General features: G+C 41.3%; 1 protein-coding gene across 2 annotated transcripts; it reads right to left on the bottom strand.

Annotated features, from left to right (window-relative positions):
* Positions 1 to 978: 978 nt before the first annotated feature.
* Positions 979 to 10,783, bottom strand: ALG1 (ALG1 chitobiosyldiphosphodolichol beta-mannosyltransferase). Of its 2 annotated transcripts, none has more exons than XM_075436586.1 (13): positions 10,579 to 10,783; positions 10,384 to 10,461; positions 9,717 to 9,820; positions 9,099 to 9,247; positions 8,393 to 8,482; positions 7,700 to 7,810; positions 6,691 to 6,812; positions 5,879 to 5,917; positions 5,228 to 5,287; positions 4,361 to 4,471; positions 3,255 to 3,369; positions 2,426 to 2,501; positions 979 to 2,087 (listed from the first exon to the last, which is right to left on the bottom strand). In XM_075436586.1, the coding sequence occupies exons 1-13, from the start codon at positions 10,781 to 10,783 to the stop codon at positions 1,953 to 1,955; spliced, it is 1,395 nt and encodes a 464-aa protein (XP_075292701.1). In that variant the 3' UTR covers positions 979 to 1,952. The 2 variants fall into 2 exon arrangements, with proteins under 2 accessions (XP_075292701.1, XP_075292702.1); XM_075436587.1 differs by lacking the exon at positions 10,579 to 10,783 and adding an exon at positions 10,552 to 10,570.
* Positions 10,784 to 12,060: the final 1,277 nt, after the last annotated feature.

Genomic DNA, 12,060 nt, shown 5'->3' with positions numbered 1-12,060 from the left:
CTTTATTCTGCAGTGATAGCAAAAAATCAGAATTTGATTTACATTTGTCTCACACTGGCACTCTCACAACTCGCTATCAGGAAGCCATCCTCTCCGACTGGCCAGAAAATACAGAAAGAATCGCACTCTGTAGCAGTGCTCTGTGTACTGCAAGGAGGAAGAGTTTAGCTCACCTTCTCTGAAACTCTCCGTACTCCATTAATCATTTTCCTGTTGGACAGTATTGATCCTAAAGCAGCAAACCAAATATGCTGTTCTTTCTCCTCTCTTGACTTCCTTTTCTGTACTTTTTTTAAAAGCAACTTAGAAGAAGATGAACTTAGCCTGCTCATCCTGTAGCGATAGATGACAGGTAACTTGAAACATGAAGAATCATCTTATTCTTCCAGTTGAAGGAGGCCATGACTGCTAGTATTAAGTTGGATATAGCGAAGTTATCCCACTACGCTTTGTTTCAGAATTTTGGATCTAAAAAATTTTATTATAGGAGGATGAAACCTCTTTAAAGCTATTGGCATTACTGTTTAATTAGAGAAGTGCCTAACTACCTCCATGTGCATATCAACATCTAAAGTGGAATGGCCATACCACCAGACAGAATTTTGCTTGAAAACAGAAAGAAAATAGTAAATAAATAAATAAATCAGCAAATACATCTTTATGGATCATTCTTCACCCAGTAAACTAGTGAAACTGCCAAACCCCTGCAGTAAGCAACTTAAGACTCTCTTCACCTTCCCACCAATGCAACCAAATGGCTGTCAACAATCTTTTTTGAAAAGAGAGTGTGTCTCCTGTAACCATGCTGCAGAAGGGGAAAGGCAGGATTAGGAAATGGCCGTCTAGCCTGGCAAAAGCAGACATTAAATGATTACTCAGCAAGCAGGTTTAAAAACGCTGGTGCAGAAACCACCACTGAACTCTAAAGAGGCTCAATGCAAGCAGTAATCACATGATAAAACCAAGCACATCTATTCCTTAAGTAACTGACACATATTTTATAAAGAATTCAAAAGGTGATGACAAAAGCATCTGGCAAGCATTAGGTCTGCACAAGAAACCAATATTAACAGTAAAAATAAAGATGAAGGGTATACCCAAGTAAGCACTGGGAAAGTGAAGTGCCCTTTTATTAGGTTATACATACTTCAATAACCTGTTCTAGTTTTATTTTTCCTTTTCATCTGTTCAAGAAGGGATAAAATTTATGTTCTTTCTCACAGTAAATAGGCACATTCACCTCAGTGCACAAGGACAACACGCACTGAAGTCTGTTTTCCTCTTAAGTGTTCAATAAAGCTGTTACATACCAGCAGCTATGCTTTCATTTTCTTGCACACACGTAAAAAGGAAAACAATTTTGAAACTAAATGGTTCTGTCACAATAAAATCATACAAGAGGATATTCAGCACTTGTCTAAGGAAGACTAGCCAAGAATATTAACTGGCAGAAAAAATAAAAACTCACCGTATCCTCAGTTCAAATAAAACAATTCAAATAAAAGGCATCTCCCACTTGCAAGAAAAAACACTCAAATTACCTACTGAAGTGCTTACTGTACAGTAGGTATAACTGGTAATAGCTTACGTATGTATTTAAGTATGTTCACCAGGAAGTGACCTTCAAGCAGCACAGGTAACAGCTTTTGCGCATGTGAACTTCCAGAGTAACTAAACCTCCCTCCCACTTTCTCAAGGTTCATCCCAAGCCCTCCTTCAGTGCAGGAACCCTGTCTTCCCTCAAGACTTACGCCATCGGCACACAATAGCCTCGGCTGCACCTTCAGCACTATTCTTCTTACGAGAAGCTCAAATTGTAAAGGAAAAGGTGTGTCCAAACAATCGTCCCAAGATGAAGTAGTTAAAAACTGCAACGCTAGACAATACAAAGTGTTTATTCACTGTTTATCCAGGAATATATTAGCTTTTTGACACCTTCCTCCCCTAAAAAGTCATTCATTCTGCCCAAGCAAAGGAAGAACAGTCTGGTCCCAACTGTCATCCCAGCGCAGCTGCTTGGACACACGGAGGTTTTTTCTGAAGTTGTGAAGTTTGCCTTCCAGTGTAGGAAATCCCAAGAAAAGCATCTGTAAGTTAAAAAAAGGAAGAACACAGAAAAATACCATCATATTACATTTTAGGCTCATTCTAGCCCCCGCAACGTTAACCCTTGACTACAATGCTGCAATAAGAGAGTGCTCTTTGGTCTGGCCCTATAAATAGTGAACGATGGCAATATTTAAAATGTTGTTGCCAGCTTCAGATTCATATTGAAATAGAAGTGAGGACAATAACATTTACCAGGCAAAGCAGTATCTTCCGAGAATGCAAAATACACAGATGACAGTCAGATACAAAAAGGCAGCTCACATGGTCGCCCCTCTGCGGTTATAGCTAGTGGGAAAGAAATCAGTCAAACCTTTACCTTCAGTTGTTCAGCAAGTTCATTCGAGTCCCTGAATATCAGGCCATTTTCATTGTGTTTCACAAGTTCATGTAAACTGTGAAGAAAAGTCATAGAGGAAAACGTCACACAAAAAGCAGCCAGTGGGACATACACATTTAAAAAGTTGCATAGTGACACCCGAAGAGACCCTGCTAGGATATCTGTAACATCATGATCCTGGATGTCTAGGTATGAGCTTCATACCTGACAAAATGGAACCAAGAAGGCAGTTTTTTAAAGATTGTTTCTCCCTTCTATGACAAACTATCCAACTCTACCATGACAGTACAAGAGGGCCCTCACTCTGTCTTCGTGCCATTCATCCAGACACACGTTAAAAATCAAGGCAATAATCTACTTTGAAGTTCACCCACAGGAAAAATCTGTCCATGATCCAGTTCATGAGATCTTCACAGGGGATTTATCTTTCTTTATCAAAGTTACTGTTTCCCCAAATGACTGTAAATTCTGAGACCAACTACACATACACTCAGCCCCTCACAGAACAGAGATACGCCTACACAGAAGGAAGCTTTTTTTAAATGAAGTACATGGAAACCAAGGATTACAGGGTAGTTATTTTTTAAGGCAAGTGGTTGCATTAAATGCTCCCACCTTTGCAGAAAATAGTATTAATTTTTTAACTTAAAATAAAACAATCTTGATTTCTAACTCACCTTGTCGAATAATTTTTTTTTATGGCATAATACTGGAATTTGATACATGCTGTAGCTGCTGAACTCTTGCTTTGTAAGAATACTGTTTTATATGATCCCCTTAAACTGTATCAAAATAAGCAAGCTCTTACCATTCAAAATGTATTGCACACACAGGTAAACAGCACCCAAACATATCTACCACCTTCATAGGTAAATCCAAACCACTAGATGATCTGTGGAGACACACCCCCAGGTCTGCTGAGCCTGAAACACAAACAAAACAGGCAAGAGTCTGAATTCTCTGAAAACAGTTCTTGCAGTCTTAAACCTGTAAACCTTTCTATTTACATACTCCTTGGATGATGCAAGCTAAAACCAAGCTATATGCAACACCTTCCACAATGACTCAATTCCAAGCACTCGGGGGGGGGTAGGTAAAGTATTTTGACTAAAATGAGTCAGGCTTTGGAAACATACCAGGTGAGTGCATATTAAAATACATGAAATTTTAGAATTCCTTTTAATTCAAAACAGCCTTTATGCCTCTTAATCTTCTAAGAATGGATAACTGCACAAGAAAACTCCATCACAAGCCAGACAGAATATGCTGCGTGACTCACTAGTGACCTCTTCCAGTTCAATCGATTTCAAACCAGAGAAATTAGTGTGATTTTATAGCCATTATATTCATTAGTTTAAAAGTACCAAATAAACACAGTGTTTTACAGCCATATGAATTGGCAGGCTCTAACCCTGCATAATGTAGATCAAGTTGAATATATATTTAACTACTTTATTAAGCTTACTGACAGTTTATGGTAGTATAACGAGCATGCTGAGGGAACACTATTCCAAAGACAAATTGATTTATAAGTTCAGCTACTTTCGGTTTCTCAGCCAAAAACGTCATGATTTCACATCATAATTTCATTTACTGAAATGATCTTAAATGTAAACTAGAACAAACACAGGCACACTGTATTTCAGCATAGTTAGAAGAAACAAAAAAGAACAGGCTAAAATAGCAACACAGGTACTATACCTACTTCTTGGGGTAACAGTGAAAAACTAGTTACAGAAATTTAGCAAACTTGCTGGCATGAGTCAAAACCATGAATATACCATCACTAATCAGCAACTTCTTTCACTTACTATATTCTACCAGCTTCCACACAAAAATCTGTATCAGCTCTCTGCAAGTGGGCTAAGCTGTTTTCCACACATTCTCAAGCTTATTTCATAATCCATTATTTACCAAGCAAAAGAGGGTAATCCTCAGCTTCAAGCCACGGTGTACAGATCTGGATATGTTCAAAGTGCAGTTTATTTATCAGTCCATTGTAGTAGTCTTTTAGAGGTCCTTTGCCTGTTTAAAACAGAAAAATATATATAATCATTTTTTTAATCAAGATGACTGAAAATAGCATTGTCTGGGCATCTTACTTTACAGCTGACAAACTGCTGTTGTATCAGGTACATCAAAAAAGATACCACACACACTCCCCAAAAAGACACATAAAAGACTATGTCCCTTTGAAAGCAATGCGAACGTAGACTTCTCGTTTACTCTATATTCGTAAAGGTCTGCCATCAATATCGCCCAGTCTTGACCTGCATTTTGTCTACAGCCATAAGATAAATTACTAATGACAAATTATATCGGTACAATTGGCCCTTCAAAATCACAACAAGTTTTAGCTTGCTCTTAATGAGAAAGTTAACCAAACAGCATTCATTCTGTCTACACAACTTTTTGGCAAAACCTCGCTGGATGATTAGGTCCTCTTTTCTAACACTAAATAAAAACCTTTCTGCTTAACACTCCAAACATCAGATTTTAAGTTTCTTTTGCTGCAGCATCTCATTGTTGAGCTTAAATTCTTTTGAACAGAGTAATGCACAGTTGTACTAGACACACAGGCTGAGAGCTTTTTCTCTTTAAAAGTCTGCCATGATTATGTGGCTGTAACAGTCCAACTATAAATCACTACTCTTGCAACCAGACATAAAGACAACTAACAGCCTCTCCTCTCTCCTCACGATCAACAGAAGCATCAGTATAGAACAAAAGTAAACTTGACGTCTTCTGTATTAGCACTGAAAGAATTGAATAAACTATTACCTGTAATCACACATACTAAAGATGGAAGCTTGACTCCCTCGTTGATATACTGCTCATAGTCTGGAGAAGTTAAACAAACTGTTAAGAGTCAATAAATATATGGATGCCTTGTTTAAGAATGGTCACAGCGTACTGTTTAGCTTCCTACTTCAGGTAATTTCTTTACAAGCACGTATCTAGTAAAATAGTATTAAATTTAGCAATGTTGAAATTGACAAACTTCTACAGAAAAACCATGATCTTTTTCAAATGCACTACTGATGAAGCATTTGTTTGACTTCACCATATCAGCTGTTTCAATCTATTGATTTAGAAACTGCAGCTGCAAAGTCTCCAAAATAAGACAATGCATATTCCCTTCTTTCCTATTAGCAGATGCCTACGGAAAGTATATGTAATAGCTTAGAAAATAAAATTGCTATTTACAAGCTACTTAGAAATACAATTCTGACAACTACTCTAATTGAAACCAGATGTTGCACTTCTGTATTATTTCAACTACTCTTAAACCACTGCTAATTAATCAAATACACCTGCATTTTCACCTGAATATGGAAGCACTGTTCTTTAGCGAAACCCTTGTGTAGAATACACTGTGCAGAATACAATCATTCCTCCTTGAATAGGTGAGATGAATTCCTTCACACCTACCTTCTAAAGCTTTTAAAAGGACTGAAAAGTCTTCATCCTCTGAAAGAGAAGACTTTATTAGTGACATTTGTATTTCTACCATTTATAATGTATTATTGTCTTTAAGTAACAGCAATCAAGATTTTCCTCACCTTCACTGAAATGATTTCAGTATAGAATGTGCTTTTCCTACTAAAAAACTGCTGGAACTACTTTCATAAATAAAAGTCTATAACCATACAGAGTGTTTATTTGCTCCCCTTATGGGCAACATGGCAGACAAACAAGCCACAAATACTGCACATTCTCAAAGCTATCAAGCTAAAAATTTCTAGGTTCTAAAGCTACAGAATTAAGTATAGAACTTGCCCTGTTAATTCAAAAGTACAGACAACTCTGCCCGTGGTTACTAGCAATAGATTTGTTTCCACTTTCTGTTCCCTTTTTCATACAGAGAAAAAAAATGTGAGAAAACTACGCAATACACATCAGAAATAAAGGAGTATTTTAGGTTATTAATCCATTTTATGCCACCATGCATGATAGCATATCTAGAACTCAAGTTAAAAAAAGCAGGAAATCTCTTTAATCGTTCTTGAATCTGAGCCTCTAGACTGTAGCTCTATAATTAAAATACATTATACAGGTATATTATATACAACTTGTCTTCAAATTCTTCCAGCCAAATGAAGAGAAAAAAGTACCTTTGCCACTGATGATGTACACGTCTCTATAGCACGGCAAGTGTCAAGTGTGAGGAAGTATAAACAGCCCTCGTTTTATCTTTTGTTAAACAGTGGTTACACATTAAAAGTGAAACTATGTTTCCAAACCTGTCCAGCTTGTGCTGCTGATCAGCAGAGCTGGCCGTCCTCTGGTTTTTTTCACCTGTCCATTTTTTTCATCCATTTCTGTAAAGGCAGACCGCTCAGCATTCGAGCTGACAGACTCTGTACTACGGAAACAGAATTTTCTCAGTATGGACTACACAAACACAGCCAACAATCACAGAAGGAAATACTATGCTTAACCAGCACGAATTTCCACACGCTTTGCTTCTGAGCTGCAGAGATACTGGATCATAAGAGAGGCTGTTCGTCATCTTTCTTATTGCTACCAAGAGCCTAGTGACACCACAGCTACAGGTACAATTCCATCTTCTAACAAAGCGTTTTCCTTAACCAGTGGAGAAAACAGGCAGCCTCTCCTTCCAGCTGTCCCAAACATATGGTAGAGCATGGAGTCCAACAGTACATTTATTCAATTAAACCCAGAACCTATACATTTTATACTAAGCATTTCCAAAAAGAAACCACTATACATTATGGATGTCACTTATTTTTCAAGCATTAGTTTGGTAAAGTCATTTCCTGTCAAATCCACTATAGAAGACATCCTGCACATAGCCAGAGAGGAACGCTGCACACTTGGACCAAGACCCTGAAACCTCTCCACAGTAAGTGAAAGGAAGGGCTGCTATTAACAAAGCATCCAGTCACTGTCATCTAGTTCAATGGGAACTAGACAACTGCCGAGTTCCACCCTAGAGATATTCTATTACAGACTGCCTCAGTACTTACACCAGCTTCTTTAAAAATAAAACACTTCTATTATTTCTCTTTGTGTTATCACAGTTCAATGATTTCACTCATTCCGGCCTCTCCTAGTGACAATTAAGCCAACTTGCACAGCATCTGCTGCTGCTAAGAGCACACACAGACCCCTCTGCCTGCTGATGAGCAGTAACTTGTGACCCCACGTGAAAGTATTTCGGGTAACCAAGTGCAATAACTTCTTGTCATTCAGATAAGGACTGTAACTGCATGCTTTAATTCCATGTACCGTGGTTTAAAAGGCTCGTAGTCTCTGGCAAGTTTCATGTACAATTGATGTTGAAGTTCTAATGGTGTTTCTTTAAAATAAGAAGCTGGCTTGTCATACAGCGTTACTGCCCTGTAATGAAATGAAATCACAAGTTAGACTAAACACAGATGTAACAAAATGCATACGGTACAGTGACAGGCTACAACAACGTATTGCAGAAAGTAATTAAGTGAATTAATACAGAAAAATAGTGACTTTTTTGACGCTTACAACTTCCTGTATTCCTGAATTTCACTGGAATACACCAAGATAGACATATTAATCCCATGACAGAGGACCCTTTTCTTGTGTGCATACTGAAGAGGAATAATGCAACCGTAAAAATCGCAGACATCATTGTCCTCGTTTTTAAACTTACTTCATAACCGCAGGGCAGACCAGTTGTTAATAAATGTAATGGCATCTGCCTCATTGCAATTACATAGGCAGCTTGGCAGAAAACTTCCGTAGCACCTGGACTGCCACCTTCTAGTCAATGAGGTGTGCCCACACTCCACTAGCTCCTTACAAAACTGAACTAATGTGTTTCGGGGGCAATGAGAGGGGTCAGTAAGTTGCTTTTGTAAGATTCCTCTGAATACAGAATCAGTGGGGCCATGTTATTTCACTTCACATACCTCTAACAAATTAGTATGTGTGTATGTGACTTACTTTATGTTGCAGTTCACCCACAGATCTTCTTTCATTGCATTAGTGACACACAAGTTATAGTCGGACAAACGCCCAAACAGCTTTTCATACCTGACAAAAATTCAATCTTAGTTAGAAACCACAGGCAGGCAATCACAACAGCCAAATAGTTACTGCCCACCAGTGCCAATGCTAATTAAAAGCCAAACAAAACCAAAAGAAACCAACTGCTTCCACTAACTGAAATTTAACTATCGATTATTGATTGACTCCTTATACTGAAGCAGTATCAGTTTATGAGCAGGGATACAGCACAGCTCCCTTGTCCTGTAAGACCTAAGACCACAACACTCAAAAGCCTTTAAAGCCTTTATCTACATGTGACCAATTAGATTCAGCAAGAAACAGACCTTTAAAGATGAGCTGGAGTGTAAAGCAGCATTAGAGAATAAAAAACCCCAGCACATATAAAGTCACTCTAAAAACAAGATCAAAGTCTGCATATGCACACAAAAGCATCCTGCCTACTTCATCAGTCACGTTCCTATGTGCTTAACAAAAATATTTTATAGAACATGCTTTCTGAAAGTAGTTTAACACAGGACAATCCATAAATCCTTCACAGAAAGGGTCCTTCACTAATTATATTCCCCCCGCTGGTTTCCATTTGTCTGAATTCTGCAAAGGTATGTAATTTATAAAGAAGAGAAGAAATTACTGTACAAACCATTTTGCAATTTGTACTAGTGGGTGATTTCTTCCATGACTCAGACTCATTATTGTATATCCATAATTGTGCCAATCAATTATCAGCTTGCTTCCCCAGAAAAGACACGCTACCCAGGCAACAGCTATACTAGGTAAGCCTGGAGGATTCTGTTTAATAAATAAAACAAATAAAAACAGCATAAGACCGTAATCAAGTGAAAAATCACTAAGCAACTACCAAAAAATAACTTAACTGAAATTACATTGCTTTAAAGGATCTTAATGAACAGAGACAATTTTGTACCCACCAGCTACAGAACTGCTGGCTTCTCCTATGAAGACTGGGAGGCACTTCAGCTTTTACCGTTGGGTCAGGATCAAAATTCCTCCCCAATAAACATACAAAGATTTCTCTTTAGATTTACTCTTTACTATTATCTGTGTCAACAAAGCTTCAAAGCTCAACAATTAAGCAGAAGAACAAATGTTGTTATAATAGTTTTGATAGAAGTTTACACCATTGATTAGGCCAATTTTAGCTCTCAAATAATTAGAACAAACATCTGAGACTGCTAAAAATGCCCTGTAGCGTAATACTATTTATTCTTATTAATATTACACCCAACACAAAACATACCTGAAGAAGAATATAGGATGGTTGATCTATCTTCAGCATCGTGTACAGTAATTGTATTGCCTGCACAATGACTTTTATAACATACTGGAAGAGCTTTGGACCAACTGCAAAATGACAGAAAACCCAGTAAGAATACTGGGGGTCCCCAGACAGAAACGTGCATATCATAACAGAACCAGTCACCTCTGAGAGCAAGGTTTAAAATAACAGCACGCTGTAAAAAGGGAAACTTGTTTTTAGACAACCATCTCGCAACCCCTACAAATTCCCGTTCTGTGTTTCGTATAGAAATAAGTCGGGGTAGGTATGGATAAACATACACACAAGGTAAAAAATAACAAATTTAAAAAGGTCCCTGTTTCAGGCTGCATGAGAACCGCACTGATGTGCCTCAGTACCACAAGTGCTCCGAACAGGCCGGCACCGAGGATGCGCGGCCGAGCCAGCACACAAGCCCGGGCCAGCCCCACCGCGTTGGCGAGCCCCGATCCCCCGTCGGGGCGTTGGTTTTCCCACGTAAACCCCATCGCCCCTTTTCCTCTGCTCCCCCCGAACACACGCGCCCGCCGCAGCCGCGCTCCGGCCCCCGGCCCGGCCCCTCGCTCTCCCGCCGCCCCGGGCAGAGGACGCCCGGCGGGGCCGGGAGCCGGGGCCGGCCCGCACCCACCTTGCAGCCCCCGCAGGTCGGCCACGGGCACCAGCCGTATCCTCCCGCTCCGCAGCACGTCGCCGTGCGGCCTGCTCTCTGCAGAGGGGAGAGGCCCGTCAGCGGCGCGCCCCCCGCGCACCGCCCCGCCCTGGCCCGGCCCGGCCCCAGCCCCGGCCTCGCTCGAACCGTCCGCCGCGCCGGGGCCTCACTCACGGAGGTAGCCCAGCAGCGCGACGCCGCGCCCGTGCCGGGCCAGCGAGAGCGCGTGGTACTGCATCCGCGGGCTGCGGCCCAAGTCGCCCAGCACCGCCACGCACACCAGCCCCGCCGCCGCCCGCCGCCGCCGCCGCAGCAGCGCCGCCAGCCCCAGCGCCCCCGCCGCCAGCGCCAGCACCAGCGCCGCGCTCCCCGCCGCCATCTTGCGGCGCAGGCGGCGGGAAGGGCGCGGGGCGCCCCCTGGCGGCGCCGAGCTCTGAGGGGAGCCGGGGCGGCGGTGGGTTAAACCTGGTTGTAAACCATGGCTGTCTGTGGGTCTCCTGACGGACTCTGCTCCGGGCTGCCAAACGCGAATGGTGTTAACATCAGCACAGACCATCGTCTGTGCAAGCCGCACTGCCTCTTTCGGTGACTTTCTCCAAAGATGGATGTTCCCTGGGGGGTTCCTCTGCTGCAGACTGTCAACAGGCAACGCCACTTGCACAGAAAGGTGGTTGGCCCTTGAGCTCATTCCACAGTGAAATGGGATTAGAACTTTTAAATCACGATCTTGTCCTGCAGTACACAGAGGAGCTCCACCTTGGGAGATAGTTTTTAACTACAGCAATACCGGACGGTTGTCCGCAATGTTGTTTTTCCTGGTAAGTTTTAGAGTATCTCAGAGAGCCAGGGGTGGTTTCAGTGCAGTCCCACTACCACGGAATGCATGTTTTTCTCTAGCTCAGATTCTATTGAGTTCTAAAGAGATTTTCAACTTCACTGCATCTGAATTAATATCCTGAATGTTTCTGTGATATCTCTTAATTTGCTGCCTCAAGTCCTGATCCTACCAGGTACTAAACACCTTCAACATCTGCATTCCACTGGGTTCTGACACATGCATGTAATAAACAATTTTCAGCTGTTTTCGATTTGCTCATCCCTGACCACTCTGTCAGTCCACCCTGCACCCAATTGCACAGCCTTGTTTCCAGCTCAAAACATAAGCAGGACCGATGCTGCTCTCCATTTCTGAATGAATGTCAAGGCAAAATATCCCTTTTTCTAAGACCTTTTAGTGCAGTGGTTTGTTCTAAGGGAGTTTTCCAGTTCATTTCTGAAATAAAAGTACATTATTCCACCTGCAAGGTACCTGAGACAGCAGCACACTCACCTTTACCAGGAATACATACCCTGGCAGAGAAGAGGCCATAAATATGATCTGAGGGCTGGAACCGCTCTGCTATGAGGACAGGCTGAGAGACTTGGGGCTGTTCAGCCTGGAGAAGAGAAGGCTCCAGGGAGACCTTACTGTGGCCTTTCAGTACCTGAAGGGGCCTACAAGAAAGCCAGAGAGGGACTTTTACAAGGGCGTTTAGTGATAGGAAAAGGGGTAATGGTTTTAAATGGAAAGAGGGTAGATTTAGATTAGATACAAGAAAGAAATTCTTCACTACGAGGGTGGTGAAACATTGGCACAGGTTGCCTGGAGAAGCTGTG

The sequence above is a fragment of the Opisthocomus hoazin genome, chromosome 15 (genome assembly GCF_030867145.1).
Source record: "Opisthocomus hoazin isolate bOpiHoa1 chromosome 15, bOpiHoa1.hap1, whole genome shotgun sequence".
NCBI classification, from domain to species: Eukaryota; Metazoa; Chordata; class Aves; order Opisthocomiformes; family Opisthocomidae; genus Opisthocomus; species Opisthocomus hoazin.
This window is presented reverse-complemented; position numbering and strand designations above follow the sequence as displayed.